General features: G+C 38.1%; 12 protein-coding genes across 12 annotated transcripts; 5 read left to right on the forward strand and 7 right to left on the reverse strand.

Annotated features, from left to right (window-relative positions):
- Nucleotides 1-253: 253 nt before the first annotated feature.
- eno102 (enolase) lies at nucleotides 254-1,486 on the forward strand (the record flags this gene model as incomplete). Its single annotated transcript, XM_056178848.1, has 1 exon — nucleotides 254-1,486. One exon carries the CDS (start codon nucleotides 254-256, stop codon nucleotides 1,484-1,486), a length of 1,233 nt encoding a protein of 410 aa, XP_056036713.1.
- A 1,148-nt stretch (nucleotides 1,487-2,634) lies between these two features.
- Nucleotides 2,635-3,534, forward strand: fex2 (plasma membrane fluoride export channel Fex2; the record flags this gene model as incomplete). The annotated part of the gene is made up of 1 exon (XM_056178849.1): nucleotides 2,635-3,534. One exon carries the CDS (start codon nucleotides 2,635-2,637, stop codon nucleotides 3,532-3,534), a length of 900 nt encoding a protein of 299 aa, XP_056036996.1.
- Nucleotides 3,535-3,950: 416 nt separating this feature from the next.
- Nucleotides 3,951-4,259, reverse strand: SOMG_00051 (uncharacterized protein; the record flags this gene model as incomplete). The annotated part of the gene is made up of 2 exons (XM_056178850.1): nucleotides 3,951-4,011; nucleotides 4,081-4,259. The coding sequence occupies 2 exons, from the start codon at nucleotides 4,257-4,259 to the stop codon at nucleotides 3,951-3,953; spliced, it is 240 nt and encodes a 79-aa protein (XP_056036997.1).
- Nucleotides 4,260-4,661: 402 nt separating this feature from the next.
- SOMG_00052 (NADPH-dependent FMN reductase) lies at nucleotides 4,662-5,474 on the reverse strand (the record flags this gene model as incomplete). The annotated part of the gene is made up of 2 exons (XM_056178851.1): nucleotides 4,662-4,740; nucleotides 4,861-5,474. The coding sequence occupies 2 exons, from the start codon at nucleotides 5,472-5,474 to the stop codon at nucleotides 4,662-4,664; spliced, it is 693 nt and encodes a 230-aa protein (XP_056036994.1).
- Nucleotides 5,475-6,627: 1,153 nt separating this feature from the next.
- Nucleotides 6,628-8,400, forward strand: SOMG_00053 (phthalate transporter; the record flags this gene model as incomplete). Its single annotated transcript, XM_056178852.1, has 1 exon — nucleotides 6,628-8,400. The coding sequence occupies one exon, from the start codon at nucleotides 6,628-6,630 to the stop codon at nucleotides 8,398-8,400; it is 1,773 nt and encodes a 590-aa protein (XP_056036995.1).
- A 592-nt stretch (nucleotides 8,401-8,992) lies between these two features.
- On the reverse strand, nucleotides 8,993-11,299 carry SOMG_00054 (oligopeptide transporter 7; the record flags this gene model as incomplete). Its single annotated transcript, XM_056178853.1, has 1 exon — nucleotides 8,993-11,299. The coding sequence occupies one exon, from the start codon at nucleotides 11,297-11,299 to the stop codon at nucleotides 8,993-8,995; it is 2,307 nt and encodes a 768-aa protein (XP_056036992.1).
- Nucleotides 11,300-12,255: 956 nt separating this feature from the next.
- Nucleotides 12,256-12,471, reverse strand: SOMG_00055 (uncharacterized protein; the record flags this gene model as incomplete). Its single annotated transcript, XM_056178854.1, has 1 exon — nucleotides 12,256-12,471. The coding sequence occupies one exon, from the start codon at nucleotides 12,469-12,471 to the stop codon at nucleotides 12,256-12,258; it is 216 nt and encodes a 71-aa protein (XP_056036993.1).
- Nucleotides 12,472-13,317: 846 nt separating this feature from the next.
- On the reverse strand, nucleotides 13,318-13,920 carry SOMG_00056 (DNA-binding transcription factor Zip1-like; the record flags this gene model as incomplete). Its single annotated transcript, XM_056178855.1, has 1 exon — nucleotides 13,318-13,920. The coding sequence occupies one exon, from the start codon at nucleotides 13,918-13,920 to the stop codon at nucleotides 13,318-13,320; it is 603 nt and encodes a 200-aa protein (XP_056036990.1).
- A 1,060-nt stretch (nucleotides 13,921-14,980) lies between these two features.
- Nucleotides 14,981-16,669, forward strand: SOMG_00057 (arginine permease; the record flags this gene model as incomplete). Its single annotated transcript, XM_056178856.1, has 1 exon — nucleotides 14,981-16,669. One exon carries the CDS (start codon nucleotides 14,981-14,983, stop codon nucleotides 16,667-16,669), a length of 1,689 nt encoding a protein of 562 aa, XP_056036991.1.
- Nucleotides 16,670-17,308: 639 nt separating this feature from the next.
- Nucleotides 17,309-17,461, reverse strand: SOMG_00058 (uncharacterized protein; the record flags this gene model as incomplete). The annotated part of the gene is made up of 1 exon (XM_056178857.1): nucleotides 17,309-17,461. The coding sequence occupies one exon, from the start codon at nucleotides 17,459-17,461 to the stop codon at nucleotides 17,309-17,311; it is 153 nt and encodes a 50-aa protein (XP_056037004.1).
- A 1,051-nt stretch (nucleotides 17,462-18,512) lies between these two features.
- Nucleotides 18,513-18,829, reverse strand: SOMG_00059 (uncharacterized protein; the record flags this gene model as incomplete). Its single annotated transcript, XM_056178858.1, has 2 exons — nucleotides 18,513-18,802; nucleotides 18,826-18,829. 2 exons carry the CDS (start codon nucleotides 18,827-18,829, stop codon nucleotides 18,513-18,515), a joined length of 294 nt encoding a protein of 97 aa, XP_056035583.1.
- A 1,197-nt stretch (nucleotides 18,830-20,026) lies between these two features.
- SOMG_00060 (hsp16-like protein) lies at nucleotides 20,027-20,458 on the forward strand (the record flags this gene model as incomplete). The annotated part of the gene is made up of 1 exon (XM_056178859.1): nucleotides 20,027-20,458. The coding sequence occupies one exon, from the start codon at nucleotides 20,027-20,029 to the stop codon at nucleotides 20,456-20,458; it is 432 nt and encodes a 143-aa protein (XP_056035034.1).
- Nucleotides 20,459-20,574: the final 116 nt, after the last annotated feature.

Genomic DNA, 20,574 nt, shown 5'->3' on the forward strand with positions numbered 1-20,574 from the left:
TGCAGCAATGTTGATAAAACGATTTGCGTCACTTGACGAACGACAAATAAAAGATTGGGATATCCATATATTTTGAATTCTATAATCAGTTTTTTACTTTTATCTAGTCAATTTTTCATATTATATCAGACAAGGACTCTTCCTATTTAGTAATAGCGATGTCGACAATCCAAAATGTTTACGCTAGAAGCATTTATGATTCAAGAGGAGAGGAAGCCCGACCATTGAAATCGAGCTTACCACAGAGTTAGGAATGTTCCCAGCACTGGTACCTTCGGGAGCATCCACCGGGAAATGGGAAGCAAAAGAGCTTCGTGATGGAGACAAACAAAAATGGGGAGGCAAAGGTGTTTTGAAGGCTGTAGAGAATGTTAACAAGGTGCTTGGACCTGCCCTAGTAAAGTCAGGAATTGACATTACGGACCAAGGAAAAGTCGACAAGTTCATGATAGATTTAGATGGCACAGAAGATAAGTCCAAGCTGGGAGCAAATAGTATTGTTGGCATTTCAATGGCAGTAGCTCGTGCTGCATCTGCCTATTTAAAGATTCCCTTGTACAAACACATAGCCGAACTGGCTGGTTCAAAAGCAAGTAACTGCCTTCCAGTGCCTTCGTTTAACGTCTTGAACGGTGGAACACATGCCGGTGGAGATCTTGCCTTTCAAGAAAAAATGGTAATGCCAATTAAAGTTCCCACTTTTTCGGAGGGACTTCGTTGGTGCAGTGAAGTTTACCATAGTCTGAAATCGCTGGCCAAGCAAAAGTACGGTGCTTCGACAGGAAACGTAGGAGATGAAGGAGGAATTGCTCCTGATTTAGCAACCGCAGAAGAGGCATTAGATTTGATTAGCGAGGCAATCGTAAAGGGCGGATACGAAGGAAAGGTGAGAATTGGTTTTGATGTTGCTGCCTCAGAACTATACGATGGAAAGATTTATGATTTGGATTTTAAGAGCGCAAAGCCGAATCCTGCGAATCAACTTGATTACAAAAAACTTTACCAAAAATACAACCAGCTGATTGAAAAATACAAGATTGTAAATATTGAGGATCCTTTTTCGGAGGAAGACTGGGAGGCATTTTCGTTTATATCGAGCAACACCAAAGTACAAATCGTGGCAGATGATTTGACAGTGACAAATACAAAGAGACTATCAAAAGCCATTCAAGAGAAATGTGCGAATGCTCTTCTGGTAAAGATCAACCAAATTGGCTCGTTATCGGAAACCATTCATGCTGCCAATATGGCAAAGAAAGCCGGCTGGGGTCTGATGGTCTCGCACCGCTCTGGCGAAACTGACGATGTTTTTATTTCCCATTTAACAATCGGCTTAGAAGCTGGTCAGATGAAGTCCGGAGCACCGTGCCGATCGGAACGACTAGCCAAGTATAATGAATTGTTGCGGATAGAGGACCGTCTTGGATCGAATGCAGTATATGCTGGCACCAATGCCCCCAAATATATTAAGTCCAACGCGCTTTAAGTTGGAGGATAATTCAAACTCGAGCATATTGAATCAAACACTTTGTACAACATCGAAAGTTATCAGTTGTCATGAAATTTTTCTTTAACTCATTCCTTAAAAGTTCTAAATGAATGGTGGAAGTAATACCATTGCGAAAGGTAACTAGAACTTTTCTTGTATGACAACTTCTACAGACATAACGAGATAGTGTAGAGTTTTCTTTTCCGCCTTCGTCTTACTCCTTATTCACTGTTCCTTTGCTGGTTATTGTTCATGGTGTAAAGCCCAAATGGAAAATGTTTGCCCTTATCATTCATATCAAACAACAATGTCAGTCGAAGTGAAATTTGTAAGACAATGACATTTCATATAGTTTAGAAAGAGACAGGAATTGATAAGGGTGTAGAGTTTGGGAAAATGCCAAGGTATTCCGGAATTAGTTAACTTCATAAAGGAGCAAACTCAAACTAGCCCATTCTCTACCTTGCAGGGAATGGGAGATTAAATAGATAGAAGGTTAAAAATAATCTCGTGTACTGTTTCAGGTTGCTCGTTAATTATGGGGATTCTGTTCTTACGAATATCTGGAAAATGCACTGAAAACTTTTGAATATGAAATTTACTTGGAAACGATACAAGATGATAATTGTGTTGCACCTGATTTAAACCATTAAAGAAAAAAAAGGTGCCCTGTACGCAATGCATCCGTCCTTATTAAGCCTAATACTATGCGAGCTATAACGACAGTTCACTCTTTAAAAAAAGGTTTGTTTCTTTTTAGTATATCTTCGTTAATGCATAAGTCTCTACTTCTTCACGAATATGTTACACTGTTTGGTCAAAATTTCCATCCCAACCGCAGGTAGAGTTCGCTGTTTCTTGGTTTTCACAAACAACTGTTGATTCGGATTGTAGGTGTGTAGTAAATACACATTTTTGGCTTTTTGCCGCCTCAAAGACTACATAAAATAAATATAGAAAAAATAAACAAAATTCCTTGTGCTTCTGCTGGCATTTACGATCGATATTGCGATACTGAATTTTTTTTGATATATTGCATTACTTTACCCAATTTGGTTATTTTAGTTACTATAAAGTTTCTATTTAAGTTATTTGATGCATAGAAAGGGATGCTTCTTACAGAGTCTTACTTTTGTATCACGTCCATGTTGGGCAGCCTAGCTCGACTTGGTTTAGCCTCATTGAATACATACCCTAATACCCCATTTAATGGTATCGTTTGGGCTCAAGTCATTGGATGTATAATAATGGGTTTTGCACAGACGGAAACCGTCTTTTTTCCTCGACCCAAACACAATGCAGCACTGCTACTAGCAATCACAACAGGATTTTGTGGTTCTTTGACTACTTTTTCTTCATGGATGTTGGAGATGTTTACGGCTATGGCTAATCTGGGACCTTTTATACCTAGAGGACGAGGAGACTCGTTTTTGGCCGTTGTTTCCACGTTTACGTTAACAATATCAATGGCATTTTCTGGGTTATTATTTGGAAAACAATTGGGAAGGTCAACAACGTATTGGAAGATTGGCGAGTTTTCATTTGCTCGAGCAATCCCAATGAACACTCACTTATTCGTAAGAGGGATAATCTTTCTCTTGGCGGTTGGTTTTTTTTTGGGGAGCTCTCTTTACACGGCTTACACAAAAGATATTACACATCGAGGTATTGGTTTTAGCTTAATTTTTTCGCCGTTTGGTGCAGTCTTGCGGCTGTACCTTTCTCGCTGGTTTAACTCTCCAAAATACTATATGCCATATGGAACACTGATTGCAAATTTATTGGGTACTCTAATCATTGCTATTATGTATATGCTTCCTCTTATCACACACTGCAGCCCGGTTTCCAGAAGTGTCATCTACGGAATTCAAAATGGATTTTGTGGTTGCTTAACCACTTTATCTACATTTTTGAATGAACTTCATACTATGCCAACGAAAAGGGCATATAGTTACTGTATTTTAAGTGTTGCCGTTGGATTTTCATTTTGTGTCATTATAGATGGCGCTACTGCTTGGGGACATGGCTACAATATGCAGTCTTGATTGTGTTTATGTAAATTACATTTCTTTTCTCCTTTAATTTTGTTGACGTAATTGGTTTCTCTATAATAATTGCTGTATTATTGGAAATCTTTCCGCTTGCAGCGTGCAGTTTGTGATCGTTTGGGATTAGGTATGGATTCTCTCTTTTGGAGTGTTGTTACGGGGAAAACTCCTATTAGGGTTGGATTCCTATGAAATAGAAACTATTGGTGCAAATAGAATATTGGAATTGGCTCCATTTTTCCTTCTCTATATATTTATGACATTCAAAGGTTGCAAGGTATACTGCATGAATTACAAAAGATGATATGTGGGTTGCTGGTTCCTTCTTATGATGATAGCTTTTAATTAATATTCCCTTTTATTTTTTATCAATATATCATACTTAAATTGGCTTGGTGTTGATTCCTCATGATTCACATTGACGAGTTTTGTGTTTGTAAAGTAGAGCAATACGCTTCTGCAGGACTTTCGATGCTAGTAGTATGGAATGTACTTTTAATTATGACCCACAGAAAACACCGATTTGCGATGGCAATGTCTTACTGCCCCTTCATGGTTTTTCCCTTTTCCCAAATAGTTCCATCTCGAATGACTTTACCCACTGCTTCTTCTACATCACCTTTGAAATGTTTAGCTGTTTTGAAAACTTCAGCAGGGCCTTTTTGGTCGTTGGGGTCCTTTGATTCGGGGTCGGAAGAATATCCTTCAGGAGCATTTGCCATGTATCCATAAGTTGAGTCTGTTCCTGCAGATGCTTCGAATTGTTGGGCATCTTTTGTATGGTTTGAATCCACCTGATGGAATGAAACTCTGTTAACAACGAATGAATTGTACCATCGTGACAACGTTTCGTAAAGAAATAAAAACCAATTGAAATGAAAAAAAAAATGGTAAAGATGAAAATTATGAATTGTTATAAAAGAGAATTAAGCAATGTTATTTAAAAGTTGATGTATGCGTACTTTTTCTTACAAAAGTCACCTCGAAACGAGCAAGGTCTATTCGTCACATGAACGCATGAAAACAAAGGTTAAGAAATGACATATGAACCTCGATCATGAAAAAGGGAGTTCAAAGTATGTACTGTAGTGACTGATTGATAAAAATGAAAGCTGGATGTATCATTAAATAGTGTATAGGATGCGCGATGTACGACAATAGAAACCAATCGTGAGTGGTAGGAGTATTGTTTTCTCCATTAGCCTGTAATCATTATTAATACTATTATTATTTATTCCTTCCTCATACATGAATTGCTGCAGGTTAAGGTAGTGATACAAACAAGTAGGAAAATGATCATTGCTTCTAGTGGCAGCTGCTTACGGTTTAGGACTTGAGTTCAAGTTTTCCAAAATTTCTGCAAACATTTTGTGGATTGCTTCGACGCAGCCCCCCTCTAGCCATAATTGCTTCAAGCCATCGTCTAGCCGGCCATTCCTCATGCAATCTTCTAAAGTCTTCAAGGTGATGGTTAAGGAAGGGGTCGTAGAAACACATTTCATCCTCAGTCCACGAGTGACATCTTGCAAGTGAGCAGCCGCTTTTGAGCCACCATGGCCTCCGTACGAAACGATACCAACAGGTTTTCCAGTCCATTCATGGAAGAGATAATCAATAGCATTTTTTAGAGATGCAGGTAGACTCCAATTATATTGAGGAGTGACAAATATATAAGCATCGTATTTTCGAATTTCATACGACCACTTGCGGGTAGTCTCGTGTTGGTAATGGCAAGTGGGATCTTCTTTTGGTAAGGTAGCTGGAATTCGAGGCTCATTATATATGGGAAGATTATAATTCGTAATGTCCACAGAATGAAGAGATATTCCATTTGGTAAACTTGATGCTATGACAGAACGTACATAGTCTGTAATGAAAGGGTTCAGACGTGGACTACGAGTACTACTTGTTATAAAAGCTATTGTTTTTTCGTGCATTCTTATGATATCGCTTTACTTGCCATTCACTTTAGGTTTTTTAAGTCGTACCTTTCCGCGGATACCACGAAATCCGGTCTCTAAGGCCGAGGTCTACCCTTAGGTCCCTTGGTGTGTGTAGTCGTAGTAGATCGTTCTACCATTTTGCAGTTTGCAACACGTATACCACCGATCCTGTTGTTGTCTGCTAAATGTAGATAAAGACCACTGGAGTTGAGTTGTTTCTCTGAATGAAATGCAGTTTCCACAGCAGAATAGTTGGAACGTTGCAGAGTCCTCCAAACGACTTGAAAATCAAAATCAAAAGTGGAAACTTTTTAAAATAGAAATCAATAAATAAGTAGACATATGAAAAAAAAAAAAAAAAAAAAAAACTCTGAAAACGATTTAGAACACCAACAGCATCAATAACGATTCATCTTAATCCCCCACCATCAAACAGGCTAAAAAGTTGTGCAAAGCAAAAGGTGCGCCTATTTCTAGGCCAACTATTTTCGGTTTCTTCACCATAAACATGAGATCAAAAGGCGAATATTCCGCTGCATCCTTTGCTACATTTTTTACGAAAAATAAACAGAAAAACATGTTATAATTTATTTATTTTTCACTTTATTTTTATTTGTTTGTTTATTTATTTTTTCGCCCATCCTTTTCTACCTCATCTACCACTACCCGTTACCCGCTACCAGGCGTTTTCTTATCTAAAGGTTCTCTTAGGAACGAATCACCATGGACGCGAATCCCAACGTAAGTTACAGATTAGAGATGAGCTAAGCGTGATCCAAAGATACAAATTCCTAATTGTCCCCGCATATTTACCATTTGAAATGATCAATATGACTAGGTATATTGAACATTTCAACCAAAAAAAAGGCAATGCCTAACTCAAGTAATTGGATATCTGTAGATGACAAAAAGGATTGAAAGCAAAAAGATATCCGACAAAAGATGTAGGCCAAGTATATATACTTGGGTAAAATGCGATTTCTTTGGCATCTTGTTTATTTTCTTGTGTAAATCACAAAACGATCGCGATTGTCTGTCTCTGGAAATTGCAATTCTACTTAACTCTGTCTTGACTTTGTGGAAGTCTCCTATTCAGAAAAAACCTAGTTAGACGTATTGACAGAAAGGACGCTGACACTCTTTTATTATGAGCAACGAGGAAGCAGACAATCATCTTACCTATACATACGGAAGGCGTAGTTCAGAGTCCTCTGACACGGAGAAAGACAAAAAAGGAGTACATACCTTTACTCTCAAGTCTGGGGAAAGCGAAAAGGATACCAATGGTGAAAAAGCTAAACCCGATGACTTGGGACCACCTCTTCCTCAAAGGACTTTATACTCTTTGTTCTTTGGACCAAGGACAAAAATACCCAACGATGCGATAGCCACTCAGTATTCCGTGTACGATGATCCCAATGTACGAGAAGCGTATTACCCTATTGATACCTATGAAAATATACATAGATTCGACCCATTTTTTCGATGGAGCTGGGGAGAAGAAAAATGGCTTGTTAGAAAAATGGATTTGTTTATTATGCTCTGGACATGTATTATGTTTTTCGCACTTGAGCTGGATCGTGCCAATATCAAACAAGCGCTGAGTGATACCCTTTTGGGTGATTTAGGCATGACCACAAATGATTATAATAACGGAATGATTGTTTTTTATTGTTCCTTTTTACTTGCAGAATTGCCATCACAACTCATTAGTAAACGTGTTGGTCCTGATCGCTGGATCCCCACTCAAATCACGCTTTGGAGTATTGTGACAATATTTCAATTTTTCTTAAAAAATAAAGCTTCCTTTTATGTGACCCGAGCCTTGCTTGGTATTTTAGAAGGAGGATTCATTCCGGATGTTGTTTTGTATTTGTCTTATTACTACACAGGTTCTGAGTTGAACCTTCGCTTTTCCTTCTTTTGGATTTCCAATTCCCTTGCTGATATTTTCGCTGCTTTTTCTGCCGTCGGCATTCTCAAACTAGGTGGTCACCATGGGTATGCTGGTTGGCGCTACCTCTTTTTGATTCAAGGTATTATTACCCTGTGTATTGGTGTATTGTCCTACGGTATGATGCCTTCTGGACCCACTGCCACTGCCTCTTGGTTCCGCGGGAAAAAAGGTTGGTTTAGTGAACGACAAGAGAAAATCATTGTCAATCGAGCATTACGAAACGATCCTTCGAAAGGTACTATGCACAATAGACAAGCATTAACTCCCAAGCTTTTCTGGAAAGCCCTCTGCGATTACCATTTGTGGCCTCTGTATGCAATTGGAATTTGCTTCAATATTCCATATCTTCCACCAAACTCCTATTTAACATTAAGCTTGAAAAGCCTTGGATTCTCAACTGTCAAAACCAATTTACTCGTCCTTCCCTCCATATTTCTAACCATCATCAATTTGTTGGGAATTACCTTTTTTAGTGAATTGATTGGAGAGAAATCAATTGTTTGCATGGGTCCTCAGTTTTATGTACTACCTTTGCTGATCGCTTTGTATGTCTTACCAGGGTCTACCAGCAAGTGGGTATTGTATGTACTCTCTACTTTAATTGTTGGTACACCATATGCGCATGCCTTGCAGGTGGGATGGAATTCTCAAAATTCAAATTCTGTTCGTACCCGAACCGTGTCTGCTTCACTGTATAACGTTTCAGTTCAAATCGGTAGCATTGTGTCTTCCATGATTTATCGGGCAGATGATGCCCCTCGCTACAGACGAGGAAACCGCGATCTCATTGGCATTACTTGCCTTAACGTTGTTATTTATTTATTTACAAAATTCTTCTATGTCTACATAAACAAAAAGAGAGACAAAGTATGGAACGACATGACGGAGGAGGAGAAAAAATATTATGTGGAGAATACTACAGACGAAGGAAACAAAAGATTGGATTTCCGGTTTGTGCACTAAACCTTTTCAATTAAGGAGTGAATTTTTTGAGACTTTTTTGGTATATTTTGATAGTTGTTTTAATGAATTGGCTCAAAACTATGGGGTTTTTTTTTATATTTAAACAAGTGGAAATATAAGAGTATATGTATTGTTTACGCCAACGTAGGATGAAAGTAAATTTGAAGTTTTGAATTTCTTGAATTGATGACAAAAAATTTATAATTTCTTTCTTTTTTTTAAAAAAAAAAATACATATACACTTTTCAGAAGTTTTAGCTATAGGGTTTATTTGCAAGTTGACAAGCTTGTATATATAGCAGCAGCCCTTTCCACGGACTCAATACATTTTGAAGAAATCAATTATAAAATTTACAATACCCCAAAACAATACTCAAAAAATGATCACTTATTTCCCGTCCAAAAATTTGTCGACCACCTCCAGTTTAAACTTCTTTACTTACAAGGTATCATCAATGCTAACAGAGATTACAATGATAAACACAACCAATATCGAGTGCCTAAAGGTGTTCATTGATAGGGTATAAATTCTTTTGGTATTATTCCTATAATTAATTCTATATCTTCTAGAAAAAACTTCTTTCAAGGAAAATTAGGTTGCAAAACATCTCTCAACAGAATCAGAATTATTTCCCCACCAGCTTGGCATTGCAACTTGTTTTCCAGCGCTGAAAAAAATAAATATTAATAGCATGGCAAGATTAAACGCTGTGTCAAATGCAGCACCAAGGATGTAGTTGTACTTTCTCCAAAGATTGTGTCTGTAACGATAAAAGTAAAAGTTGGTAATCGTTCCTCCAATAAAACTTGAAAAGTAACCTGTGGAAAGGTTACCATAGAAGTGGGACATGGTGGAGCAAAAGATCGTAATATTCCACAAGTGAAACTTTCCCTTAGGGAAAAGCCTAAAGAGGATATAAATTATTGCAGGTGCCAAAGCGCCTGCCAAAAAACCATAAGGTAGAGGACGGTACATAGCTTCCGCAAATAGTCTCTTTGGTCCAATTAAAACATACTGAATTGCCATTGTATTATAGCTGACCAAAGATTGACCTGTCCACTGATGCAGTGGATCCTTTTTTTCACCTGAAAGGAATTCTCGCTTGGTGTTTAAGACCCATCGAAGACATCCATAATTGACGGGTACACCCAAAAGTTCACCAAAAATTTGAGAGAAAAATACCGCTCTCGGAGGTATGTGCATGTAATGACCAATCTTTTGATCTTGAAGCATATATTGGGCTCGATACCATGCGTCACCAGCTATAGCACCGTAACTTGATGCACCAGCAGGATGCTTAAAACCAGAAACCGCATGGATCATATAACCATATATGAGTTCATTAAAGGTACCAATGGCAAGTTGGAAGTTACTGAGGGCATACAACCAGGACATCGGGGTTACGATAATAGCACCAAAGCCTAGGGCCACTATGTATGCCCACCATGGAATAAACATATTACCAGTAGCAAAGATGGTGATTAATATGACAAAAGAGATGAGAAATAAAACGAGAAACCACCACAAGGGAACATCATCATAAGAGCTCTGAATTTTGTTGAGACGATCGGTATATTCGTTACTAATATTTCCTCCGCTTCGTATACGACGGAAAAGTTTTTTTCCTGTGGAAATAATTTGTTTGTGTCCAAAAAAGAGAATCCAAGTAATAGCCGATATGTACGAAGCGTAGTCAAAAAACATATTCCAAATCTTTTGGGTTCCCATATAGCCAGGGCCTATTTCCTGATATGCTGTTTCATTGAATTGAAAGTTTGCTGTCATCAATCTTGTTGCTGGATATACAGTACCATTTTTCAAAAATAGACTGTTGGACATCAAACCATGCTTAAAAGATCCTAAATTTCCCCATTTGGCAGCAGGAAGAAGAATCCAAGCACCAACAACAAAAGCAATAAATTTAATGACTTGAGTCCAATAAGGCATGATCATGATACTGGAGGTGATGTTACTCCAGTCGAGAGTAATATTAAGAAATCCCATTCCAGACATACCTGATCCAAGAAAATTGGCAACCTGGTTCCTAGGAGCTACCCAACACAAAAATGCCAAGGATCCGGTCATGGGAAAGATATATTCTGGAAAGAATTGCCAAACCGTCAGTCCAACCAGGCCAATAAAAAACACTCGCATTTGTTTGGAAGCTAACTTTGAATTGTTGTCGCTTTTACGGAAGGCCTCAAAAAGCGATGTTTGCATAAGAGCCTGAGGCCATTGATATTGGGGATCATATAGTAAAAAGTTTCTTGCAATAGCAGCAAACGAATATCCCGTCCATACAATGGCCCACATAAAGAAGATTGCAACTGCAGGATTCACCTTTTGATTGTAAAACAGCTCTGCGACGGAAATACTGGTAGTACCCTGACTGCCCGTAGCACCCGATGCAGCTGAAAGTGTGACCAGGACGCATTCTTTAACGGAAAAGGGACCAGGGTTTAAACTGAAACTAAATTTCCAGATCCGGATTGTTTTTGAGGGTAAAATTTTTGCGAGCCATTTTCCTAACCAGTAACTGGCGATTTGAACAAAGAAGACACTATACGCTGCCGAACTTGTTCGATAACTGCTCATGGTATCAAGGAATGCACCAGGAGGAATAAAGATTAAAGTCATCAAAAAGTACCGAAATGTCAATGTTGGTTCTTTAGGGTCATCTTCCAAACTCACGGTTTCTCGAACCTCTATTGGCAACTCTTTTAAATCATCTTCTAATTCCTGTTCTTTTTCTTCGTTCTCCCACACGTCTTCTTCCTTGACATCTGTCAAGGAAGAATATAATTTCTTTTCATCATTCTTTTTGGATGCATCGTCCAGCTCTGAGTCTAGCGAAAACGATGTATTCGCAACCTCCAATTTGGATCCCGCTTTATACATCTCCTTGGCAAAAGAAAGTATTTCTAAATGTATAGCAACATGCTTCCATTCACGTTCTTTTATACAAATCGCTGGATGTATTGATTAACGCGTCGAATTTTGTGATTTTGATGGTGAAGTAACCAATGCGAATTTTGTTACTTTATCGCGTGTTTTCATTTTCAAATTGGGTGATACCTGCCTGCCGAGGAGATACATAGCCATGGTTATCGCGTGTCGCGTGTAATTTATCGCTGCTTATCGAAAGTCAAATGGAGGGGTTGATTAAGATAAGGTGGGGGTAGCCAAGAGGAAAATGTAGTAGGACAGAGTAAGGGTGGATCGAGACGAACGGCATAAAAATGAAAAGAGAAAAGAAAAAGGAAGTGGGATAGAGAGAGAGAAGATGTCTGAGGTACGGAGGATGTTTTTTTGTTTTGTTTTTGTTTTTTGTTTTTGTGAATGCTGCTCTATGATTGCAATGGCTCCTCTCTGGATGACTTTACTATTCGGCAGTCTTTCTCACTTATGGATGCTGAAAGAACCAAACGAGTAACGTAGAGTACAGTAGTTGAGTATAGAGTTGGAAGGGTTTTGTATGGAAGGAGACAGCGAGCATGGACTTTTTTAATATTTACTTTACGAATATACTTAAAAAAAAAAGAAAAAGAGGGATTATAAGATTCATAAACAACTAGCATACAACTCGGACTTGCAATTCAAAAAAACGTCTATCAAGGGAGCTACCATTTGTGTAAAAGTAAAGCTGGACGGTGCTCCAAGGCTTTTTCTATTTCGTTCCGATGAGATGCAGCTAGCTCATATATTTCGTAATTCATTCGACATCAGTTCTTGACCATTGAGATTTGAAATTCATAAAAGGGACACCACTGGTAGAAAAACCTGTTTCATATACCATCTCGTCAAGCATAACCGTTGGACGTCGTAAAAGAATTCAGGAATCATTTTAACTAGCATTAAATTGCGGCATGGACCAACTGACAAACATTTGTTGGTCGTTTAGAAAAATAACTCAAGTGTTCCATAGAGAGCATCTGGAAGTTTTGTTCCACCGACATCCTTTGATCTGTTGACCTTCTGTACTCTGTAGAGTCATTGGATTTACATTGATCGCAACAATACAAATGGTCATCGGTATCATTTCCACAGACAATGCAATAGTCAAAGTTCATAAAATAAGTGAAATAAAAATGAAATAAATCAATAAAGCGTGAGAGACTACGGATTGATGAAACCGTAATTGTGCAATGACCAAAGAAAGAAATCGGGATTCGATTTCAAGTTTCTCTTCCTTGGTTTCAACTGGATGGATATTCTTACTTTTTTTTTTTCTTCAACGATTCCAAATATATATATATATATATATATCTACATTGCTGTTGTTTTTGTATGACATGCTTGCGACTAGGAAAGAAAGCGACATATTACGCGATGGTAGGAAATGGAGCACGTAAGCTGTGAGGAAAGCAGATATCCATGAGGGAGATTGGTAAATTATTTGTTGAAAATAAACCATTATTGCGCTACGTCTTTGCAAGAGCAAGTGAACGTAGACAATAATTGAAAAGTCGTATAAATGACTTGTTGATTTCTTGCTAAACATTTTTGAGTCATGAAGATATATTCTTTTTTGGGTCATCCAAGCATCTATTCAAAGGGTGGAGAAAACTAAAAAGTTTTGTTTTCGCTTTGTACATTGGATACAAACATTTGAACTATTGAATCAAAAGGTTGAATAGTTCAAAGGTTCCATAGGAATGAAAACGACAAAAGTCTTGTCTACCTTTGTTTGCACATTCTACCTATACAACTTTACAGCTAGAGCAACATACGAACCATGAATCCAACTGTTTCATCGTTTTCTACTTGTAGCTTTCTCAGCATATGCGTAAACAAGTCATAAGATTAACATAGAATATACATAACAGGATAGTTAATCATAAAAAAAATAAAAAAAAATAAAAATTCCGCGAAACTATTGTTTGCGACACAAAGAATGCAGAATGAAGAATGCGTAATTAATACTTTGGTTTTGTCTTTGCAGCATCTGCAACTCGAACAGGACGAATTAAATCTTTAAACCATTTTGTTTCCAATTCCAATTCATAGATCCTATGTTCCAATTGCTTGATTTTCTTTTCGTATTCCTGGACCGTCTGTTCGAGGTATTGCTCTTTGGCTTTTCTTCGTTGTCGAAATCGAGCACTCGCCAAAGTGTTTCTTCTACGCCGTTCTTTGTCTTCGACAACACCGACCATTCCTTCAAAGGGACTTGTCATTGACGATTCGTTGCCAGAAAAGTCCGCCGTAGGAGCGTTTTCTTCTCCCGCACTTTCTTTTGCATGCTTTTGCTCTAGTTCTAGCTCTAGGGCGTTCATGGGTGGTAAGTCATCATCATTCGTGTTGGGGGGAAACGTCGTTGCATGCCCATTTCTGCCATAGGCGATTTGGAACCCATTCTCCTGAGCAGACTTGATGTATTGCAACGTGGAATATTCCTTGGAATCTAAATATTCTCGATACGACTTGTTACTCTTTGGTGACACTGGTTGCTCTTGAGGAATGTACTCGGTGGCATTAGGAATTACTGCTCGAGTCGGTAGTGTAGAATTCGATTCCATACTTCATCGATAATTGAATTAGGATTCACAAAACCCTCGCTTGCTTGAAAATCTTGTCAATTTGTTGGGAAAAGAAGAAATTAATACTACCAACTTTTCCATTTCATTGACAAATTCACAATACCTAGTTCATTAAAGTTTGAATCGAGGATAGCAACAACTATCAACAACGATGCGGGTTTGTCTTGTTTTTTTCCCCAAGCTTGTACCTCATTTTACGTGATCTTTGCAAAAATTGAGTCAGCCTTGTTCTTGACTTACGAGCGATGATCCATCGTTGTACACTTACTACTAACCAAGCCTTTGGATTCGTACATATAGCTACTAATCACGCAAACGCCCTCGTTCCTCTTCTTAGTGTCACTGTCACTGTCACTGTCACTATTCGCCAAGAAATTCTCGTTCCCCTTGTATGATATTAAACGCTTCAAATTAATAATATAATGCAAACAAGTGTTTCCTAATTCACTGTTGGACATCAAGCAACAGCATCACAACCTCTTGGTAACCCAAGCTACTACAGGTAGCTGCAGGCAAACTTTGAAAGTTCTCTAGCAAACTACGACAGGTACTGCATCCTATTCATAAAAACATTAGATAAAATAGAAATGCTACTCATTTTGTAACAAGGATTTCCGCCTACTTTTTAATACAAAACTCAGCGGAAAGATCCCCAAGAGATTCACTTTTTTTATTTTTTATTTTATTTTATTTTTATTTTTGTTCATTCATCGAAAGACCGCCTGCGACCGCCGAATACAAGATGAAGCCATGATAACACTACGATGCATCACAGAAAATTTCATTGGCGTTACCAACACTTACAAGTCGTTTCGACTACGAAAATTATATTAAAGCGTTAATACAATATATTGATAGCCACAAGCATCTATTACGTGATAGAAGGAATTTGGATGCAAAATTTTCAATTGGGTGAAGATCTGGCATCATGGGCGAGATACTGATAAATACAAAATTGAACGAGTCCCCCGGTTTGTGAACAGAACCGTGGAGTTAACCAAAACCTACGTTAATCGTATCTTGGTGTCTTTGAAGAGACATGGAATCCGCCACCTCATGGAATGATAAAGACTTAGAGTCAAAGGTCGTTGATCCCGAAAAGACGCTTCCAACGCTGGAGCGCCGGGTGTCGGCGAGCACTCAGTCGAGCGAACCTGGAGTCGAAACTGACTATGGCGCTGATTCGGGATTGAAACGAAAATTAAGCTCTCGACACTTGTATATGATTTCGCTGGGTACCGCCATTGGTACAGCTCTTTGGTTAGGTTCAGGTGCTAATCTCACAACTGCTGGACCAGTTGGTATGTGGATTGGATTTTGGATTGCTGCTTCCATTGCTTGGGCTTTGATGCAATCCGTCGGTGAACTCACCGTCATGTATCCTGTTCCTTCTGCTTTTCCGCGTTGGAGTCAGAATCTGGTCGATCACTCCATCGGGATTTCCCATGGTTGGGCCTTTTGGTTGTTGTACACTTTGAGTATTCCAACAGAACTCGCCGGTCTCGTTACCGTAATGCAATTTTGGACCGATAAAGTGCCACCAGCGGGTTGGATTTCTATTTTCCTCTTCATCTTGGTCCTTTTAAATGCTTTCCCCGTCCGTGTTTACGCGGAAACCGAAAGTATCATGTCCTTCATCAAGTTTGCGTGGATTTTTGTCATCATCATCACTTCCATTATTATTTCGGCTGGTGGTGCTCCCAAAGGTGATAGTATCGGTTTCCGATATTGGCGCCAAGCTCCCTTCACTCATGGCTTCAAGGGTTTTTTGAATGTCATGCCCAATGCCGTCTTCTCCATGTCAGGTATCGAATTGGTCGGTATCGCTGCCGCAGAGGCAAAAAATCCCAAAAAGTCTGTTCCCAAGTCCGTTGGTTCTATTTGGCTTCGTCTTGGTTTGTTTTATATCGTCGGTATCTTGATGGTCACCCTCATTATTTCACCTTATTCCCCCGATATTTTTGGCGGAAAAGGTGCTAACGCTTCCCCTTTTGTGATTGCCTTCCGTAATGCCGGTATTCCTGGTTTGAGTCATGCCATGAATGCCATCATTCTCATTTCTGTCTTTTCTGCTGCCAATTCCGAAGTTTATACGGCTCCAAGAATCCTCGTTGGTCTTGCTGAAGTGAAAATGGCACCCAAATGGTTTTTACGTTGCGACCGACAAGGTCGACCCCTCTATGGTTTTGCATTCACAATTTTGATTTCCGGTGGTTTAGCCTATTTAAATGTAAATCAAACTGGTTCCACCGTTTTCCAATGGTTTGAAAGTTTGGTGTCCCTTTGCGTGTTGTATTCATGGAGTTGCATCTTTTTGGCTCACCTTCGTTTCCGGAAAGCATGGAAAGCTCAAGGCTTTTCAGCAAATCAGCTTCCCTGGAAGTCCAAATTTTACCCTTATAGTGCAATTTGGGGGATTTCTTGGTGTATTTTGATTTGTATTGTCGAGTTTTATCTCGCTGTCTGGCCGCTTGGTCAACGAAGCAGTGCCAAGAATTTCTTTGCTACTTACTTGTCCATCGTCCTTATCTTAATTTTTTATATCGTAGCGAAGATTTATTACCGTGGACCTTTTTGGAAGAAACCTTCCTCGGTAGATTTAAATCATGGTCGAAGGTTTTATTCGAACCGAGCAACAAACAATGACAATGACAAAGACGAAGATGAAGATGAACTCTATACTTTCGCCAAGTCTACAATAGCAAAGGTTATCCCCAAGAAAAGCTGATGAAGCGAATAAAATAAAAATAAAAAAATAAGGAAAGCGTTTGACGTCGCAGGCAGACGTAGGGATTCGTTTTCCTTTCTTCTCCTTTATTGTTTTATCGAATTTGTTTTTGGATTTTTTGGATATAATACGTGTTTAATGTTATACATGAGCTTGCTCTTTCTCTTCTTCAACAGAATTGTTACTAAATATTGAATGAATAATGCACGTACAAGAAATGAGCACAATAAAATATAAATAAAATGGAATTGCAGATATGACACATTGATTATCTAGTGCAGAATGTATTAAAATCTCCAATGAAGCTGGATGAATGAAATTCAAAATGTGTCAGTCACCCACGACACACACTGACCACAGTCCATAGTTAGGTGGAGAATTCTGCGGTTCACGTCTTACCGTTCTGCAGTAGCTACTTTTTTTTTCTCAATTCAATAGTGAAAAGAAACTTTGTTATTCAAACTCAGTTATAAATTTAAATTAAGGGAAATTACTATCAAATACTTTAGGCCACCTTGAATCCGAGGAAAAATTCATGAGCAAGCGTCTTAAAGAACTATTGTAGTTTTCAAAAAAGGACAAATAAATATCGAATAATCAATTCATGTCGCTTAAGCGATGACACTAAAGAAAGGAAAGTTAGTACAGAATGGTATTGAAGAAGAAATTGCCATACCACATTCCAGGAGGTTTGGGTTGGTACCACTGAGCGGCGCTAACGGTAACAGCAGGCTTGGAAGGTGCGTTGTTGGCAAGAGTAGAGTTGTTGGAAGTGTTGTTCATAGCGTCCATTGTTGTTGTTTGTTGAAAGGTAGGAGAGCAAAAAAAAAAAAGGTGTCAAAAAGTCAAAAAGAGAAAAGAGTAGTGATCAAAGAGATGAAAACCAAGCTTTGGATGATGATTTCTTGTTCCATTTCAGCCTGTATTTATACCTGAAATCAAGACTTCCGAACGAACCGACCATGTCCTCCCTTTGTTCAAGGTCCCATTATTCGCTACGAAATTTTCCATTGTCCCAAAATTGGCTATCGCTTTGGTCCAAGATGAAGAGTCACGAACAATGTGGAGATGGCAAGAAGAATCAAAACTTCATCAAAGATACAATGCTTTTTTAGATCCGTCGCGGAGGGGTTTGTTTACGACTTGTAATCGCCATACGACTCGGACAATAGATGTTCAAAACAAAATGAATAGCTTCAAGCACATCAAAGAAATAATCTACATACGATGCATGGTGTTGGGTTCTGATAAACAGTTGTTCAGCTCTTCTTTCGTGATCCATTTATGATCGATATTTTGATGCGAGAATTGATGGCAAGAAACACCTTTCTGCTGATTTCTTGGTAAATTAACCAAGCAACACTTTACATCTCTTATGGAAATGAACAAATACCAGCGATATTATACCATTCGTCAAAACTTGTTCTATTACGACAAAGCCTCAAGGATTTACAACTGTAGTTTCTCAGATTATTAGTGGCAAGTTACTGATCAACGGATTATCAGTAAAATACCTCAGGACATTGATATGAATTACCTTGGTAATAAAGCAAAGCATTTCCCGAATTCTATAATTGCACTTGATAGTCAGTGGCATTTGGGCTGACTCAAAAGTAAATAACGAAGCAGTATTCAACTAACTAATATAGCGCTTTTTAAGACAAGGTATATTGGCTCATTATGATACTTGCAATAAATGGATAACTTTGTAACCCCAAAAGAAGCAAATACCTTTTTGTTTTCGGATCTTTTGCAACTTCAGCCAAGTTTGTCTATCAAAAGAACAAACCTTTACTAGATTTTGTTTTAAGAAACATTTTTTTATTTTCTAAAATTATTTATTTCAAATCGAAGAATAATGTTTCAATTCAGTTGCTAATCCATCCGTCCATCTTGCTTTACCATAGGTCGTCTTGACAAAATCTTTGGCTACCAAAAGCACCTTCAATATGAAGATTTTCGCATAAACTGTAGTCTTATACAAAAGTGAATAGTATGCCTTATTACGGGTAAAAAAGGTCGTAAGGAATGACAGTTGCAATAATTTTGAAGCATTATTTTCATGAAAGGAGCCGTTTTTCGTAAGTAACAAAAACAAGTCAATTTTAAAGTAAATAATACCTTGATTTCTTGCTATATACCTATTTTTAACTTACCCATGCAATATTACTGATGTATTATGGATTACTGTCGATTTAGATACACAAAATACCACACTGGGCACAATATAGCTTAACCTTGAATCACTTTTTTCTCGTTATATGTACTTTTCGTTTGAAGCATGTTTCACATTACCTTGAGTAAATGCCTCCATTCAATTGCCCTCTACTATTTAATTCCTATTGCTGCATGTTCAAGTAAAGCAGAGAATCATAATGCGAAGAAATAAATGTGATAGGTGCAGGCAGATGATTATGTTGTAGGAGGTTAGTGGTATTTATTATTTGTGTACGGGTATTTATAGATGACAACAGAGCGATGTTTTTTATGTTTTAGCAATAAATTATTGCAAGATTTTATTTATTTCTACATTTACCAACAATGTTGTTTCTGTTGTCTTACTTTATGTATTTATTTTTAATCTTTATATTTCATTGCTTTGTCTAAACAGGAACTCAAATAAATGACTGGCGTAGCTTATTTGCATTTTGTTACGCTTGTGTTATATGGACCTTTTGTATGAAGCCCTTTAGTCTAGTCTTTCAATGAATGATTTGTATGCTCAGGTAAACGATATTAACTTCTTCTGTCTTTGTTTACCAAAGCAAATCATTAGGCAACTCTATGTATAGTACGTTAGCGAACAATTTGACTAAGCATTGCTATAACTGTACCTAACGGTATTAATCAAATCCCCCTAACGATGATTTACTTACCATTGTACAGTAGACAAAGATTTAGAAAGTACCCATCGTGGTAATCACCTAAATAGAGTTGAATTATGCGAGAACGTTCGTTACTTTTCATCATACAAAAGAGGAATAGATGATATATCTAGGAGGTATCAATCATGACGAGGGAAGCTAAGCTGTAGTAGTAAACAAAAGGATTCAAGGAAAAAAGAAGCAAACAAAAGCAAAGAAAATTCCTTTTTCTTATTCAGATTGAAAAAGAAAGAACGAACTATGACAAGAGAGATGAATGAATTGCACGGAAATTCGTGGAATCCCGGTGGTGGCCAAGTGGCCAGGCCAGCAGCATCTAGAAAGTACTAGGACTCGAAAGAAATGATCGACTCATCGTTGTGTTCAGGTATAAATAGGAGTGAAGTAGGGTTGATTTGACAACATTGACAAAAAAAGAACAAGAGTTAATTTTATAGTTTATTTTCAAGTGTGAAAACAAGCGCTATTCACAATGTCTCTTCAACCTTTCTTCGATTTATACCCATTTCAAGACGGTCTTTCTGACTTTTTGAGTTATTCTCCTCGTGTCCAACGCCAGAATCGTGTTGGCGATTTGTCACCTGCCATTGATGTTCACGAAGGCAAAGACACGGTTGCTGTTGATGTAGAACTTCCTGGTGTCAAAAAGCAGGACGTTCAAGTTCATTATGACGAAGGAAAGCTTACCATTTCTGGTGAATCTGTGAATGAGCGCAAGAGTGAAAGCGACAAGGGAAACCAAAGATGGTCGGAACGTCGCTTTGGTTCCTTCTCCCGAACAATCACCATTCCAAACAAGGTAGATGCCGATCGTATTGAAGCTCAATTCAACCACGGTATTTTAAGCGTTGTCTTGCCCAAGATTGAGGAATCTCGCTCCAAAAAGCAAATTACTATAAATTGAATTTAAATCTGGATGAATTCTAAATGTGAGAAGTAATCGAAAATCTTAATACGAGAAATCCCTAATGGATGAGTTTACGATAACATATTTTTATTAAACCGAGGAACTGCAAGGCT

This window comes from Schizosaccharomyces osmophilus, chromosome 1 (assembly GCF_027921745.1).
Source record: "Schizosaccharomyces osmophilus chromosome 1, complete sequence".
Lineage (NCBI taxonomy): Eukaryota > Fungi > Ascomycota > Schizosaccharomycetes > Schizosaccharomycetales > Schizosaccharomycetaceae > Schizosaccharomyces > Schizosaccharomyces osmophilus.